General features: G+C 37.2%; 1 protein-coding gene across 1 annotated transcript in view; it reads right to left on the minus strand.

The window, feature by feature from the left end:
* znf385b (zinc finger protein 385B) overlaps window positions 1-19,283 on the minus strand; it is a 96,591-nt gene that overhangs the window by 53,572 nt on the left and 23,736 nt on the right. Inside the window, 1 exon segment of the mRNA XM_046845653.1 lies at window positions 18,629-18,739. Within this exon segment, the coding sequence (XP_046701609.1) occupies window positions 18,629-18,739 (111 nt within the window).

Consider the following 19,283-nt stretch of genomic DNA (forward strand, 5'->3'; position numbering starts at 1 on the left):
CTGTTACAAGCCACTCAAGATCTTCCACTCCAAACCATGTACACCATATCTTCACAGAGCTTTGATTGGTCATGTTGGAACAGGTTCTGGTCTCCTGGTTCAAGTGAAGTGAAAATCTTATGCTATTTTGTGGTAACAGACCCACATATGGTTATAAATGTCAGTCCCTTATCGTGTACATTTACACTGGATATAAATCCAGTCTTAAATCTCTGTCAGGGAAGTAATAAAGTTAGAAAGCAAAGTGCTTTTAAGCGCAATGATCTCAATATCAGTATGTTTATGATATTCTCTTAATGACAAATACAGTATGTTTAGTTATATTTACAATGATTGTACTTACTAAGCTCAAGATGAGGTGGAGATTGTGTAGTGCTTAAGGTATTGGACTTTGGATCTGAAGACCATGAGTTCAAAACCCAGCCACACCAAGCTGCCATTCCTGGGCCCCTGAGCAAGGCCCTTAACCCCATAGCTACTCAGTTGTATGATTAAAATAAATGTAAGTCACTCTAGATAAAAGAGTCTGCCAAATGCCATGAATGTAAGATCATATTTTTTGGACCTTTCATTTTCAGAATGACCAATTCCTCAATTAAATAAAATTGACTATTGACTATTCCCAAGTTAGAAGTTGACTTTTTGGAATATTTAAATCTCCAGTGTGCCAACCTAGCAGTATACAGAATTAAATTGAACACAGCTTCACAATTTGACGGTTAATAACGGCTTGCTTGAAATTGCTTGATCACTCTCCATGCACTATGCAAGTTTACAAAGTACATCTACGCATGCAAGCATGTCAGAAGTAAGCTGTAATCATAATAACCTTATAAAACTTCAATAAAATTGTCATTGTTCATTAAATTACATTTATTGTCTGTTTTCGGGTGTCAATTCCCAAGTTTGACATTGACTTCTGCCATATTTGGACAAGAGATTACACTTGCTAAAGTGTTAGCCTTAACTGGGCCATTCCAATCAAGACAGTTTCCATGCACCACTGCCAGTGAGATTAATTAGAAAGCAGCCTCGTCATTTATTGGGGAACGCCGGCTAGCCTGGGCTTCACACCATGTCTTAAATATGGTGTGTTTGTAAGAGACACTAAAGCTTTAATGAGACGTGCTGGTTGAAGGCCATACTGGCTCTGTTTTAGATCACAGTGCTGTATGGTCACTTAGTTAACACTGGAATGGAGCCACGACCTCACACATTCTGTCGCCTCATAAATAGACACCTTTAGCCAGGGTGGGTTGAAGTTGCATTATTTATTTATTTATATCTTACAATACAGATTTAATGAGCTCATTCAGGCTACATCTGGAGGAATTTATAATTTACAGCCAGGCACGCAGAGCCAAGAGGTGGTGGGACTAAAATATCAAATAAAATCAATATCAAACTTAGAAATTATGAGCCTGTTGGCTGAGTTTGGAAGATCAGAAAAACAGAATGTAGAGGAGAAAATGGGATGGGAACGTGAGTGTTTAATGTAGAAATCATAAAATAGTGCACATATTAATCTTAATATGAGTCATATCTTAAACCCAGGTTGTTAAAAGCCCTATTACTGTAAGCAAACAATGTTGTGGGTTTGGGCAGGAAAAAGTTTATTCCACACAGTCGGCATGGCATCGTCGAGCGTAGAAAACAAGGTTAAACTCAGCTTAATGGACGTGAGCACTGACCGTGATTGAGCTTTTACATCCATCGATCTGAACAGTGAGACAATCAAAAAGTAGCAATAAATCTATCGTGATGAACTGAATTAGGGCTGCTGGAAACCACTTTCAGGTCACAGAAGTCATGAGGTTTTTACAAAACAAATGTCTCATATTCGCTTTAGTAATTTTTACCTTTGACGCAACACACAAAAGCACAACAGTGAAGTTCAGAACTTTTTAGGAACTGATTTACTTTGCATTTACTTTGTAGATGTTGAAAAAAAGAACTTTTGCCTTGCAGATTTCAGCTAATGGTGATTAAAATCTGTTTAGATAATACTCCACTGCACATCAGGTGATTCTTTGCCTCAGCATTGTGCATTAAAATCGTGTAACGTACATCTAGTCACGGATTATCCGCTGTATACACTGCAGAAACTGCTCATTTAGTCAAGACTTACAATCTTATTTCAAGCCATGAAAATCTTACTGATCCTACTTTAATAATAGAACACTATGCAAGAGCAGATTGTGTATGATTATTAAGATTGTTTTAAGATTATTAATTTTTTTATTTTTGTTACTTAGTTAATAAAGCTTAAAGTTCATTATTTTGCCTCAAAATTGAGCTTAATTACCATCAGAAACATCATTTGAGGCCTTGTATATTTTAAGACTTTATTTTAGCTGTAATAACTGGTTTTAAGGTTGCCCAGTAAAAAAAAAAGAGCTCAATAATCACACTTAGGATTTGTTCATTAGTATTATTGATTCCAAATGCTTGTTTTATGTCGAAACCAGCACATTTATTTACAGCCTAATAACAAATTATAAGAGTCTGCAGTATTGTCACCACACTTTTTCCAAACATTATCCAGTGTGGTAATTATTTTTTTGACCTTTTTTCTTCATACAAAGTGCCTATGGCTTTGGTTGTTTATAGTTCAATATAAATATAGTTTTACTCATGTTGAATATTTTTCAGTGTTTAGTCTTCTTCTTCTTCTTCTTCTGGCTGCTCCCATTAGGGTTCGTCACAGCGGATCATTTGTCTCCATACCCCCCTGTCCTCTACATCTGCCTCTTTCAAACCAACTACCTGCATGTCTTTCTTCCTTCTTCATGAACCTCCTCCTTGGTCTTCCTCTTTACGTCCATCGTGGTGGCTCAATCCTCAGCATTCTCCTACCAATATACCTCATGTCCCTCCTCTGCACATGTCCAAACCATCTCAATCGCTCCTTCCTCACCTTGTCTCCAAAACGTCCTACATGCGCTGTCCCTCTAATAAACTCATTTCTAATCCTGTCCATCGTCGTCATGCCGAATGAAAACCTCAACATCTTCAGCTCTGCTACCTCCAGCTCCACCTCCTGTCTTTTACTCAATGCCACTGTCTCTAAACCATACAACATTACAGGTCTCACCACAGTCCTGTAAACTTTCCCTTTCATTCTTGCAGATACTCTTCTTTTACAAATCACTCCTGCTATCACTCTTCTCCACCCTGCCTGCACTCTTTTTTTCACTTCTCTAACACACTCTCCATTACTTTGCACTGTTGACCCCAGGTACCTGAACTCCTCCACCTTCTCCACCTCTATTCCCTGCACCACTCCACTGCCCTCCCTCTCATTCACACACATGTACTCCGTCTTACTCCTACTGACTTTCATTCCCCTTCTCTCCAGCACGTACCTCCACCTCTTCAGGATCTTTTCAACCTGCTCCCTACTCCCACCACAAATCACAATATCATCCGCAAACATCATAGTCCATGGAGACTCCTGTCTGACCTTGTCCGTCAAACTGTCCATCACCACTGCAAACAGGAAAGGGCTCAGAGCCGATCCTTAATGCAGTCCAACCTCCACCTTGAACCAGTCTGTTTTTCCTACTGCACACTTCACTGCTGTCACACTGTCCTCATACATGTCCTGCACCACCCTCACGTACTTATCTGACACACCTGACTTCCTCATACAATACCACAACTCCTCTCTCCACCCTGTCACACACTTTCTCTAAATCCACAAACACACAATGCAACTCCTTCTGACCTTCTTTATACTTCTCTAACATTCTCAAAGCAAATAATGTGTCTGTGGTGCTTATCCTCAACATGATCCTCAACACAACCTTCTCTCAGCCTGGCTTCCACTACTAATCTCCATGCTTCTACTGGTCTATCAGTGTTCAGTAATGACAAAATACATTCAATAATGTTTTATGTTGCAAAACGTTTACGTATTTTGAGAAGCACCAAGTGATGAATTTGCTTTGTTTTTGCATCACTTTGCATAACTACTGCGTGTTACAAGATTACATTTGAATAAATAATTGTTGAAAATACTCATACATGATCTTGATTTTAATAGTAATCTTGTTTCTTGTTGATTGATTGATTTGTCTGAAGACAGAATAAATGATTGACAATTTTTACATTAAGAGGAATTCCCTTGTTTTGTGGCTTCAGTTTTAAGATCTTTTCACACAATTTAAGAAAAGCAAACTGTTTAAAAAACGAATTAACAAGCTAGTTTTAGGTTAATTAGAGTAATTCATCTGCTTGCAATAAGTGTTCTAATGCTTATTTTATGACATTTTGGTCTTTTCTAAAGCCTAGATATGTTTTCTTATTTCAAGAAATCTTACCAAGTGTAATTATCTAATTTGACTTGTTTCTAGTCTGTATCTTCTTAAATCATGCTTGTATTTCTTATATTTGGATGGTTATTATTTTCAGTGTAACAGTCAATTTAAAGTTTAAACTATCATTATCATGCTATCAGATATCATGTTTGCATTTTCCAGTGGCTGAAATTATAAAAATAATGGTTAGTTGTTATACGGGATTTATGCATCGTTAGATTTGATCTCAGGATCGGAATTGATCCACCACAATGCTAACCAGAATAAACATTTTAATGTTTCTACTAGCAATTATTTATCTACACTACATTATGTAATTGTTTGCTCAGCAAACAAACTTGATCCCTGGTTGTTAAGCCTGGAATAATTAGAATAGGTGTAATGGCAGATTGTGAGACCGAAAGATTAGACCTTAAAGCTGAATTAACAGTAAAAGGATCACTTTCACAACCAATTCTTATCATCTTACTTTAAGCAGAGAATAAGGAAACCAGAGTAACATCATTTTACAGATGTTTCCAGGCTAATATTAGGCTCCACGGTATCAGATACCATGTTTTAGAATATCTGCTTTCCAGTTTCAAGCAAGTCTTCATTTCCCAGCTGCACACTATGCTATTATTTGAGCAAAAGACTCTGACACTAAGTGTGCAACTTTATTACTGGTAGAACGGAAAGACCTCCACTTGCCTCCTGTTTTTTCTTGTTCACACCTAAGGCTATAAGGATAGTATGACAAAGTGTAGGCTCAACAAGCTTTAAAGAATAGGATTACATTTCTTCACAGAGAGACTTTTTTCACCTCTCACAGGAACAGAAGTATGAAGTGCTGCAGCTTTAATGAAGCCAGAGAGACGAAGGCAGTCGGTGTCTGTGAGCATGAGCTAATCTTCATGGCTAGGCAGGAGCCTGACACAAACCAGCCATGTGAGGGGGAAAAGAAAAGAAGCTTGATGCTTCATTAAAATGCAATAATGGTTCCTTTTCCGGTGTCTCTTTGTCCCTCACCTGTATTGATGTAATATAAAGTGCTAGATGAGCAAAATTTTTATTATTTTTGTCGTTTAACAAATTGTGAAGTTTTTTAAACAGCGTTTTGAAAACACAACAGAAAAATGCATCATAGCATCTTAAAAGGATAAAGGTGAACTGAAATTGAGTGTGCCAGAGTAAAGCCCCGTGCCTGATCCGTTCTGACATGCTAACCAAAGTAACGCTTCCTCTTTTAACATGAGGCTAATAACAACCGACAGACCCTGAGAAAAACCGAACACTTGTTTATGTTTACTAGCCATTGGCCAACCAGATTGCAATCAAATCACAAGCTACATACAGTGGGGAAAACAAAGAAATGAACAGTCTAGAAATTTTAGGGAGAGAGACATAGTATAAAAAAAAATCCATACCGTACCAACCAGCAAAAATCCTGACTCCCATGGACCCAAATTAGTCCTCTCCCTTTGAAAGGAATCCTAATATCAACTCATTATGTGTATAAAAGACACTTGTCACAAAATCAGCCTTTTCCATTCAAGCCTCTCCACCACCATGGGCAAGACCAAAGAGCTGTCAGAGACAGGATTGTAGACCTGCACAAGGCTGGAATGGGCTACAAAGACCATCAGATTGTTGACTTGGCCATATGCTTTGGGTCATTGTCGTGCTGGAGACCCGTCCACGACCCATCTTCAATGTTCTGACTGAAACCAGGAGGTTCTCATCCAAGATTCTATAGTGCATGGCCCTATTCATGTGGAGAAGCCTTTGTGTACCCTTAGTAAAGAAACAGCCCCTAAGCAGAATGTTTTCTCCTCGATGTTTGACAGGATAATGTTCTTAGGGTCATAGCATTTCCCTGCCTCCATACACAGTGAGTCGAGTTGATGCCCAAGAGCTTAATTTTGGTTTCATATCACCACATCACATTCTGTTCATGTGCATTCTAGAGCAGCAGGACCTTGATGTTTTACCAATGGTTTTCTTGGTGAATGTGGTCCCAGCTTGCTGATTGTCTTGTCGCCCATTCCAGCCTTGTGCAGGTCTACAATCTTGTCCATGATGTCCTTTGACAGCTCTTTGGTCTTGCCCATGGTGGTGGAGAGGTTTGAATGGAAGAGGTTGATTCTGTGACGGGTTTCTTTTATACATATCACGAGTTGATATTAGGAGAACTTACTAAAAAAGACAGGATTAATATGGGTGTGTGGGAGTCAGAATTCTTGCTAGTTGGTATGGGATCAAATACTTATTTCACTCGATCGAATTCTTTCTTTCATGATCCGCATGTTTGATTTGGCACGTTTTTAAGCTGGATGCCCTTCCTAACGCAACCCTCCCCATTTATCCGGGCTTGGGACCGGCACTAAGAGTGCACTGACCGGGGATCAAACCTGGGCCGCAGCGGTGAGAGTGCCGCATCCTAACCACTAGACCACCAGGGAACCTTTTTCACTCGATCAAATACAAATTCATATATAACCTTTCTTTAAAGTTGTTTTTTATCGATTTTTTAAATATTCTGTCTCTCTCTTGTAAAATAAACCTATCATAAAAATTCCAGACTGTTTAATTCTTTGTAAGGTGGGTAAATGTACTAAATCAACAGGGGATCAAATAATTATTTCACCCACTGTACGTCCAATGTTGTTTAAGTGAAAGAAAGCCAACAGCGACAACAAACAGCATTCTATCTTAACGGTTTTAGAGAAAATCTTTTAATATCCTTTTTTTTTTACTCAAAAACAATCAACCAGTTTAGACATGTATAGGGTATGGAGTTTGCTTTTTAGTTGTACCCTTTAGCTAACAAATAATGAAAATTTCCAGCCAGCCATTTAGCATAATTTAAACTTTGTGATTAAATCATCATGCTCTTTTCAGAACCTGATTTGGTTCATTAATACATCTGTAAATATAGCTTCGTAAAAGAGAATAAATAGACCAAATGTTCACATCAGATCTAGCATACAATATTACCATAAATGTTCAACAAACTGCCTTCTGATCGTGGCTACAGGATGAACACTACCTCTTTTTTTGTCAATTTCAATAGATAACCTTGAGGCAAGCAGTATCAAAAATCACAGAAATCATGCCGGAATGAGATCCTGAACAATATAGCACAGTTTGAAGAATATTTATCAATGTTTCAAGATAGTGGGCAAATCAGTATACTTCTGATCAGAAAGTAGTTTAAATCCCAGCATCAACAAGCTGCCACTGCTGATCAGCTGCCACTATTACTAATTGTAAGTCACAATAAATAATGGAATGTGCCAAAGTGCAATAATTGTAAGAAACAATATATCACCAGGTCCATCATGGTTAAAGATTCTGAATATTGTGCAAAAGAATTTGCTGCAAAACGGAAATTAGTAATAAGTAATTGGATAACTTGAAAGTCAGTCTGGACAAGGGCAACTGCAAAATGCCATTAATGTAAATTATTTACATTTACAAGAATCCTTTCTCGACAAAAGTTAACCACAGATACACAGATAAAATATTTAAATACACTAGTTTACCTTATGCATTTAAAGAATACACTTTCCAATACACTTGTTTACCTCAGATATACAATGAAAACACTGTCCAATACACCAATTCACCTCAGATATACAAACAAAACACTCTCCAATACACTACTTAACTTTAGATACACAAACAAAACAATCTCCAACAGACTAGTTTACCTTAGACATACAATCGAAACACTCTATACACTATACACTTAAACAAAAGCTTTTCCAATACATTAGTTTACATCAGATATACACACAAAACACTTTAATACATCAAGCTACCTCACACACACACACACACACACATTTTTGCAATGAAATTCAATAGTCTACTTCATGTCTACTTCTCAAGTTATTTACCTCAAATATATAGACAAAACACTCACACAAAACACATTCATTTCTTGAACTTGCATGTAAATGCATATGCAAAACTTTGGAAAACACAAAAAGATCAGACCACCATCTTTAGAGATGACTGGGATTAATTGCAGAGGTAAAACCTAAATTTTAGAGAGCGTGTATTAAATTATGTCTATGTATTAGGTAAATTAAATTATTAAAAAGACTCTTTTATGTATTTGAAAGAAAAAATGATGTATTGGAGAATTCTGTGTGTGTATGAGGTAAAATAGTGAATTGGATGGGTTTTTGTGTAATTGTGAGGTAAAGTAGTGAATTGGATTGTTTTGTATGCATGTGTGAGGTCAAGCTGTAAACTGAATTGTTTTGTGTGTATGTTTGAAGTAAATTAGTAAACTAAACTGTTTTGTTTGTATGTTTAAGGTAAATTAGTAATGTGTATGTTTGAAGTAAATTAGTAAACTAAACTGTTTTGTTTGTATGTTTAAGGTAAATTAGTAAACTGGGTTTATCCAGTTTACTACTTTACCTCATACATACACACAAAACAATCCAATTCACTACATATATATATATATATATATATATATATATATATATATATATATATATATATATATATATATATATATATGAGGTAAATTAGTAAACTGGATTGTTTTGTGTGTATGTATGAGGTAAAGTAGTAAACTGGATTGTTTTGTGTGTATGTGTAAGGTAAACTGGTAAATTGGATTGTTTTTTTTGTGAGATAAACTTATGCATTTGGGACTATAGTGTGTGTTTGTGTGTGTATGTCTGCAGTAAAGTGTTGTATCTCAGAGAGATCTGTGCATATCTAGTTTGGTGCAAAAGTACTTTTTAGACACTTTTTAGTACCGTTCATTCATTGGTAATTTGCTAAAGGAGAAAGTGTTAATTTAATTTCAGTTTTGTTTTTTGGACTTGTTGCTTGGATGCTAATACAGTAGAGAATGTTCTTGTTAAAACATACCAGCTGGTTTTAGCAATCGTAAATAGAGCGTTCCAAAATAGAGAATGGCCTGATCGTTTCTGTTATGCTAACAAGAGCATTGCATCCTCTTATAACGGGAGGTTAATAATATCCTACAGGTCTGACAGAGACAGAGACAGACTGATAGAGAGAGTGAGTGTGATCACAGCATATGAACAAGCACAGCCAGAATTAGCATCAAAGGCCTCTTCATTCTGCACCGCACCCTTTGATACTTGCTCTCGACCTACATGAACTCCACAGATGCTGTTTCAAATCATCTCAAAAGCTGTTGAAGGAATATCTGTTTTGGGTTACACAGAGTTGCGAAGCTACGTCCTGTTTTTTATTAGTAAACGCAGACCAAACCCGAGAGAAATAAGAAAAGAATGCAGGAGCTGCTGTTAATCGAACTTTTCCTCCAAGATAAATACAAAATGATTAAATAGTTTGTCTTGTACGTGCATGGAAATAATGTCTGGTACACTAATTTACTACAGGCATACATACAATTTACACTAGTTAACATTGTACACAGTATACTGTTTAACTCACAAATATACACAAAACACTTTTTAATACACTGGTTGTCCTAACACATGAAGATAAATATACAACAGATATACACGCAAGACTTTTCTTCAAATTACCTCATCCGTAGACATAAATACATACAAAACAGTCCACATTACACTGATCACATAAACATCAAAACACCCCTGTTCACTAACTTATAATTAATATACATACACACTATTCAGGGAGCACTAAGTGTGTGAGGGTTAGTGTTTTGTTTGCATGTCTGAGGTAAACAAATGCACTGAAGTGTGTTTCGTGTTTATTTCTGAGGTCAACAAGTGTATTAAAGTATTTTGTGTGTATTTTTTAGGTAAACTTGTGTATTGCAGAGTTTTGTGTTTAGGTCTAAAGCACATTACTTTATTGAAGAGTGTGTTTTTTGTGTATCTCTGGTAAAAAATCACTGCATTTCAGATTATTTTGAGTATATAATAAACTAATGTGCTGAGTATCTGGGCGGTAAGCCATTTATGGACACATTTTGTGAACATCTGGAAGGTAAATTAGTAAACATGAGTGCATTTTGTGAGTATTTCTGAGGTGAATTTGTATTCATTTTGTATGTTGTAAGCCAACAACGTCAGCAGCACAACTTGTTGCAATTCAGAGCATGTGCTGGGGAAAATTCAGTTCCAGCGTCGATAACAATCAATTAATTAAGTTTAATGAGTAGGAACAACCGAGTCATTTCTGCTCTCCTCGCACGTGCAGAGCCGTTCCAAATCTCTGGCTTTTGCATTTCACAACATGGATTAAAAAGATGCAAAATGAGACAAAACAGACGCCACAATCATGTTTCCCGTCTGTTTTCCCGCTACTCCATTACAACTCGCTGCAGGATTCCCCCATCAGGCTGGGCATTATGCCACCCAGCAACATTTGTCTTAAAATAAATGGCTCAATCAAAGCCAACAACATTGCTGTACAGTAAGTAATTACTCATCCCCCCCCCCCACCCCCACCCACAGAGAGCCACACTACAACAACCACCACAACAGAACTCAATGGCTATAGATGTGTTCTGAAATAAAACTAAACACACCCTGAGTGTGCAGTATGATATCACACAAACCAGCATCCCGGGTTTTGGCATCTGTTTACAACCTGCCATATTTCATAAGGATAACATCTAACATCTGCGATCACTGCTTCAGGTTGAGGATTCAATTATTCAGTTGGGTGAAACTGCGCAACTTTAAATGGAAATTGTTCAGAGAATTGCTTTGTGCCTTAAGTAGTGTATTAAAACAAATCCAGGCACATGGTTGTCCCTAAATTTCCTACATATGCCAGTAACAGTCTTATTCATTGTGTAGATAATTTTCACTGAATACTTGCTAGTTGGAATCATGAAGACTGTCTTGTCCTCATCCCAGAACTTTTACAGTATCATGTATTGTTTGTCTACACCTCTATATAATCTAAAGCAGGGGTTCCCAACCACGTCAATTATTTGGTACCGAGCTGGACAGAAAAAACTTTTATTTAATTTAAATTGTATTCACTTTCACATATTAATGACCACTTCCTCCTATCTACATTTCCATGCACTTGGTTCAGTCGCAGTTGTTTTTTATGCATCAATAAATAAAGCCTTTACTGATTCTATGGTGAGTTGAGTTACACTTTCATTATATATGTAATGATTCAATTAATAATTTGATCATATAATATGTATAATTGTATTACAATAAGCACATTATTGTGTTTAGTTATGCGTGTCACCCCCAAACCCCCCCATAGTAAATTGGCTTGTACGAAGACATTGTCTGTGTTGCAAAAGAATGTTGGAGACCGCTGTTCTAAAGAGTGTATCCACTGACCCTCTCATTATCCCCTGCCACCTAGAAGAGGTCTGGCTTTCATTTTTGTGTCTGGGCCCAATCAAGATTTCATCCTCTTTCCAATTGAGGGGGACGTTTTTTTTTTTTTTTTTTTTGCAAAGCTGCTTTCTGGCAATTTTGTTAAGAGTGCTGTACAAAAAAAAATTGCAAACGAATTGAATTCAAATTGCTCTTCGCTGGTGACTAGAAGGCACTCCTATCTTTAGCTGAACTCCTGTTGCCATGGTTTCACTGGAACCACACACATGTTATCCATAGAACATGTACCAAACTACATGTTCAACCACAACTCTACTAGGACTACTAGTATCAGAATAAATACCTATTTAACACATTAAAAGTATTTGTATCCAAAACAATATATATTTTTAATCGTTCAACACTTCTGGATTTGGAACTGGATAATGAGTTTAGTTTCATGGGAATGAAGGAGCTGATAGATGGAACTTAAATTTATAAAAAATGTCTCACAGTGGGGGTGGTTGGGGCTGCAACACTATCTGCATATCTTTGCATAAACTTACACTCCACTCAACGTTTCTTACATCGCTAAAAGCTGCTTCTGTCACTGTAGATCACCAGCTTGCATTGAAAACAAACAACATCTGACTGCTTTGTGGCAAAGTTGCTAGGGCAAGAATTTTATTTTTTTGCTGAGATAAATGCAGTACAGTTAACTGTAACAAAATTGAATTGATGTTGTGGCATCAGGGGCGTGGTCGAGCACTGGCTCATGAATGAAGTGAGGAGCAGGAGGAAGTGAGTGGTAACGTTCAAACACCTGTACCTAATTTCTATTGTTAAGCGTATTGTTGAGGATAAAAGGGTTAGAGAGACAAAAACCTCGAGAACAGAGCGAAATGTGTGTGTGTTAAACTGAACAGTTAAAACGTGACAGTGGTAAAATGAAGCCAATTATTTTTTGGTAATAATCTGTCACCTGTCTGCCGTTTCTTCCTCTCTGAAGCAACTCTCCTCACGTGTTACATGGATTTTATGCTAAAATAATTATTACTATAAAAACTATAAACACCAGTAAAAACCAGTCTACAGACACGCCCAACTTTACAAACATTCACTTTACGAAATTTTGCGGATACAAACAAACCTGTGATCAAAGTTAAATTTGTTCGGAGTCTCAAAATGGAGGAGATTCACCACGACCTAGTCGTCAACCGTAACGAGTCTAGATGATGTGCACTGGACACGGGCGTGAATTTAAATTTTTTTTTTATTATTTTTTTTTATTACTTAATACAAAATATTGTGTACAGTACTTAGATAATTCCTGATTTGTTTTAGTATATTTTATAGTTTCTTTGATAGTATTCATAGCTCTTATAGCATTATTAGATATGCATAGTCAATAACGAACACAGTAACAACTTACGAACAAATTCATGATACGAACAGTTGTTCGGAACGTGAATCGTTCGTTAAGTCTGGGATCGTGGGGGAACATTGACTACTCTAAAATATATTCCACTTTCATTTCTATAACATTGTCTCTTTAGAAAATATACCGTATTTTTCGGACTATAAGCCGCTATTTCATGGATTTTTCCTGGGTTTTTTACCGGTTTCACAAACTTCAAGCCAAAAAACTGAGCGACATAACATTAGACCAATGAAATTTCCGAACGGAAACGAAAAAACGCACCTCACCTGTGTTCCGAGCTGCACGGCATCGGGAGAAAAAACTTCCACAAAAGAAGGAAGACAGTGAACAATGACTTTCTTGGTAGGTTACTGTTTAGATACAAGCCGTTGTAACACGTTGAGTCTGGGTCATGGGAGAGCTCGTTGACTCTAGTTGCAACAGAAATCATATGAGCACAGACAGGTTTCCAAAGCTCGTGCTTTTTTATTTTTTTTGGCAACAGCGTTACGGGTTAGTCAAAGAAACTTAGAAATGAGCATCAGAAAATAATAAGGACATATTCCTCGGTCTTGCACACATGCAGTAATAGCGGAAAAATGCGGCGGCAGGCTATTCCCAAAATACCGCTCTGCTCTTAAAGGAGCCACAACATATTTCACTCGTTACACCTTGTAACAGACACTGTCTTTCATTAAAGCCTGTGTAAAGTTCATTAGTTTCAGTGTTTGTCAAATTTAGTGGGTGCGGCTTATATTTGGGTGCGCTTTATAGTCCGGAAATTACGGTAGTCCCCATTTGCTGATGTAATAACCTCCGCTCTCCTTATACAGGTGCGGCTTATTTATGTTTAAAATAAAAATCTTTGTCAAATTCAGTGGGTGTGGCTTATATATGGGTGCGCTTTATAGTCCGGAAATTACGGTAATAAAATGGTTGCTGAAATGTGAGGGGTGTTTTACTCATATTATAATCTGTATTTGATAATAAAGGGTGGTTTATTTCCCTTAGCTACTAACGCAGCCTAATTATTTTTTAGATTCACCCACTAACCAACAGAATGGTAACATTCAACATAACATAACATAAGTTTGTATTCTTCTTGAACAACCCAAAAATAGTATGAATATTCATTTAAAATAATTCCGCAATAAAACATGCACTAATTAATTGTGGTGCTGGACATAATTTCAACCAACGATGTATCGATACTAGATCATCAATGATATAAACTATTCCTGATTTCTTAATCACATTGTAAAGCTTTACGAGCATGTTGCCAGATCTTAAAAAAAAGAAAAGGTAGATCTTACAGATCTGTCTCTGTTCGAATTTATTTAGGCTTCACAGCACAAATAAACGCGTTGTATGAGGTAAGTGAAGGCTATAGAATAATAACAAAGACACATCTGTGGGTCTATTATTACTTCCAATTACACAACTGGTGAGTTAATACACAGTAAACACTCTGCTTCGTCCAAACTACTGAGATCTGACAGCTGCAAATGTGTTTATGGAGCTGAGATAATGGCGGTCTATTTATATAGCTTTCAAAGCGTCGATAGTAAAATCATTAAGATGGCTATTGATGTGTTCGGCTGAAGCTCAGTATCTCAATGATTTATTTATAGAACAACATAAAAATGACGAGTGATGTTTGCGAAGAACATTTTTGCTATACTGAAGGAATTGACTATACTGTAGAGTTATAATACAGGTGAATACGGAAAATCGAGAAAGAAACAAATGCTGAAATGTAACAAAAATTGGTAGCTGTCAGCTCGATAGTTAGATGTTAGATTTCTGATCAAAAGGTCTTTAAATCCCTGCACCACTAAGCTGCTGCTCTTGGGCCCTTAATGAAGGCCCTCAATGCTCAACTGCTCAGTTGCATAAATGATTATTATGCATAATGGCTCCCTGGACAACAGAATGTGCCAAATGCCATAAATGTATGTATTTTTGTTATTTATTTTACAGAAGTAGAAAGGTCAAAGGGTTACAGTCATTATGCTCATACTTTTATCCTTAAAAGTTTTCTGTTTCTTGCATTTAAACTATAAATCTTTTTTATTTACGTCAGGCTGCTTGGAGGATTCACAGAGTATGAAATTAATCGTATGGTGTAACAGTCTCCTGTACGGATGACTATAAATTCTTGAATCCTTCGTCCAACATTAGCACCTTGCACATTGTGTTTTTAAATTTTTTATTCTATTATTTATTCTTCTATTCTTTTTTTATTGAAGCATTGGCAATCCAGTATGTAAGCAATCGTGCCAATAAAGCACTTAAAAACTGGAAATAATTTAAAATAGAGAGAGAGAGAGAGAGAGAGAGAGAGAGAGAGAGAGAGAGAGAGAGAGAGAGAGAGAGAAGGAGAGAGAGAAAAAGAGAGAGGACTAATACAAAAGGATGAAAAAGCCAAGGGTACGAGTGGCATTGCTTTAGTAAATTATACACAGCACATTATCCTGTTAAGATTTCCTCAAATTCTTAAAATCCAATCTAACACACTTCATCAGTTCATTAAAGTAAAATAACTGTGTTAGTCTAGACAATTACCACCCCGAAGTGCATTATTTTTCTATAACCGCATGGCATTTTCCATTAACCTGCATGCTCTGTTGTTTCGCTTATTGTATACCTCAATGATTTGCCAACGATTACAATATGTCCCTTATTAATAAATGACACGGCATGCCTTTGAATGGTTTACGGCTTAGATTTAATGTTGTGTAACGCCTGGGAGACAAATTCCTTTTCTCACTTTCGTTATAGCCTGAATAAATTCTTTCTCTCTCTCACTACGCCTCAAAAGCAAGGCAAATTGTCATTTTATTAAGTATTATAAAGCGTATACTTCTCTATCCTGTACACTTTCCCATGCTGGAAAAATCTGTAAAGCACTGTGACTGTTACAAATCGCTGGCACACAAGAGCCGTCTATAAATTTGGGAAATGTTTTGTTTTTGAATAAAAAAAAGAAAAACCTGCAATGAAATTTTTCTTTTTTTTTTTTTGTAAATGTAAAATATTTTTTTTTTATTGTACAAGTTTATGTATGTATTTTATTAGGCTCAGGGAATCTCTGTCAAATAAATTTTACTATAGAAACTATGTAGTAGATAAAGAGATAAAGATGTTTTTTTGTTTTATTTTATTAACCTAGAATTTATGCTACAGCCAAAACTACCATGCTGTTCTACAAAATAATCCACACCTTCTCACCAAATACACTATATGGAAAATAGTATTGGGACACCTGACTTTTCCAGGCATATTTGGATCTTTCCCAAAGTGTGACCACAAAGTTGGATGTCTTTGGATGCAGTAGCATGAAGGTTTTTCCTCACTTGAACTAGAAAACCCAAACCTGTTCCCCTGTGCACAAAGCAAACTCCATGAAGATATGCTTTATATGGTTTGGAGTGAAAGATCTTGAGTGGCCTGCCATATTTCTCTGATTCCATCACATTTGAGATGATTTGGAACGCTGACTTCATGCCAACACATGACCTTACTAATGCCTTTGTGGGCTCCATGAAAATATGGTTGCTGTGGTTTGGAGTGGAAGATTTGAGTGGTCTTATAGAGCTCTGAGTGGGCTCTCAACCCTATTGATCATCTTTGGGATATACTGGAACGTTGACTGCACCTCAGGTCTGCTCACCTCACCTACATCAGTACCTGACTTTACTAATGCCCTTTAGCTGAATGAGCACAAATCTCCACAAGCACACTCCAAAATCTAGTGGAACATCTATGGACTAAATGTGGAATGGGATGTTCAAAAAGCACATACCAAGATTATAGTCAGGTTCAAAGGGCACATTCATTAATAAATTATATGAATTATTATTATTAATAATACATTTTAGGCAGATTTATTAATAAAACTAATATCAGCTGAACAAAGATGTAACGCTGGTGATAAAGATGTTGTTTGCTTTCGCTGTAGAGGAAAAGAGGACCTGCTTGTAAGACTTGATATTATGTGTGTGTGTGTGTGTGTGTGTGTGTGTGTGTGTGTGTGTGTGTGTGTGTGTGTGTGTGTGTGTGTGTAGTCACATTTAAAATGTGAGCCAAGGTTTTATTTTTAGTTACGTTGCAATGTTGGCAGTCAACTACATTTAATACAGCATCTCTTCTAACAGTCTCATTTTTCTCCAATGATCTGTCCAGGGTTGTTTTTCCTGCCTGGTCTCCTCACTTGCAACTTGATTGGTCGTGGATAAATGTAGGCTTTCTCCTTTTTTTATATAAATAAATCTATATAAATAAACACAGTCGTGCTCTCTAATACAGTGTCAGCAAGTAACATATTGAAACAAGTACAGCTCGTACAAAGTGTACAATTAACTCATATATGGACAGGATTAGAAATGAGTTTATTAGAGGGACAGCGCATGTAGGACGTTTTGGGGACAAGGTGAGGGAGGAGAGATTGAGATGGTTTGGACATGTGCAGAGGAGGGACATAGGGTATATCAGTAGGAGAATGCTGAGGATAGAGACACCAGGAAGAATCAAACGAGGAAGACCAAGGAGGAGGTTTATGGATGTGATGAGGGAAGACATGCAGGTAGTTGGAGTGAAAGAGGCAGATAAAGAAGACAGGGGGGTATGGAGACGGATGATCCGCAGTGGTGACCCATGATGGGAGCAGTCGAAAGAAGAAGAAGACATTAATGGAGTGACTTACAACTATCCTATTTACACGTGATGCTGGGATTTTTACCTAAAAACCTCAGAAGTCCAACATCTTAACCAACTGGCTACCAATTCCATAAGACGTGTTGAGTCTATGGAGCTATGAAGCTGAAATGGTTTACATGTGGTGGAGTGGAAGATCTCCTGCTATAGTGCTCTGACTTAAACCCTATTGAACACTCCTCAGATTTTACAGAGTTGGGTTTTTTTTGGGATTCTGTGTACAATTGTGACATCAGAAAGACTTTGGGGAAAAAATTCATGTATTTAACTAATCATTAGTGAGGAAAATGTTACCTGCACTAATTCTAGGCATAGGGAAACAAGCGCCTAGGGTACAAACAATGAGCGCGGCGCCCCCTGCCTTCCCGCCTTCCGTGCCCATTTAAATTATTTACCTCTTCTTCTGCTAAAGTTTAATATACAGTATATGTATACATACTTGAACTCGTGCAATTTTTGCAATGCAATGATTATTAAATGTGCTTAACTTTTTTCATAGAATGTTGTGAATGATTTGTATGGATTGGGGGTGGAGCATTGTGGTGGGAGGGCGGAGCCATGGAGGGAGGTGACAATAGGAATCTCGCATACAGTGCCAGAAACAGCCCTGAATGTTACTATGGTTACAGATGTTTATAAAACAGTGCATTCATATAGAAAGTGATGGAATTGGCCCCAACAGCCTGTTTTCAGCAGGTTTCAACTTTCTTCCAGCCAATCAGAATCGAGTATTGGAACTGACCACAGACAAGAACTTGAGGGTGAGCTCCATTTTATGTCCGGCTGCATAACACTTGCGGTGAAATGAAACTTCGACAGAACACAGATGCACAACACACCCAACAAAAGGCGTAATGCGCATCACGTTTCCACATACAAGTCTGCGTAACAAGAGTCTGACGTAAAGCACTCACGTCTGAGTTAAAGCGGAGCTGGCAGATGTTGCACGAGATCACTTGCTTCTTCTTCGGAGGGATGGAGACCCCAAACGTGTGGTTGATTACGGCTTTCTGGACGGGATCCATCTAGGAGACATGGAGGGGGATAGATTACACTCATGTAGAAAAAAAAGATAAACCAGGAAGTAAGAGAGAAAGAAAGAGAGAGAGAGTTGAAGAGAGAAAGAAGAGACATAGAGAGGGAGGTGACATGGAGGATGAGTTGGAGAAAACAGATGCAAGAGAATACAAAAAGCTAAAGTGGAAAGAGGGAGGGAATGAAGAATCAGAAATGAATGAGAGAAAACTAAAGAAATAGAGGAATAGCCAGGCAGTTAATTCAGGTATAAACAGTGTTACATGCAGTTCTAATAAAATTAAAAAAAAAGACCATAAAATTCACTGGATGGACAAAAGTTGTGGAAACCTGACCATATGTAATTTAGTTCAATTTAAAGCAGCTTTACAGAGATAAATCGGTTAGAGCAGAATGTATTCTTTGCAATTGTAAGTTTTTCCATAATGAGCGATCCAGTGGCGAAACGGTGGCATGAAGAAAAAAACCTTAAGAGGAACCAGACTCAAAAGGGAACCCATCCTCATTGTTAAGGTGTGCAGTGATAGGGATAAA

Source organism: Silurus meridionalis, chromosome 3 (genome assembly GCF_014805685.1).
Source record: "Silurus meridionalis isolate SWU-2019-XX chromosome 3, ASM1480568v1, whole genome shotgun sequence".
Taxonomy (NCBI): domain Eukaryota; kingdom Metazoa; phylum Chordata; class Actinopteri; order Siluriformes; family Siluridae; genus Silurus; species Silurus meridionalis.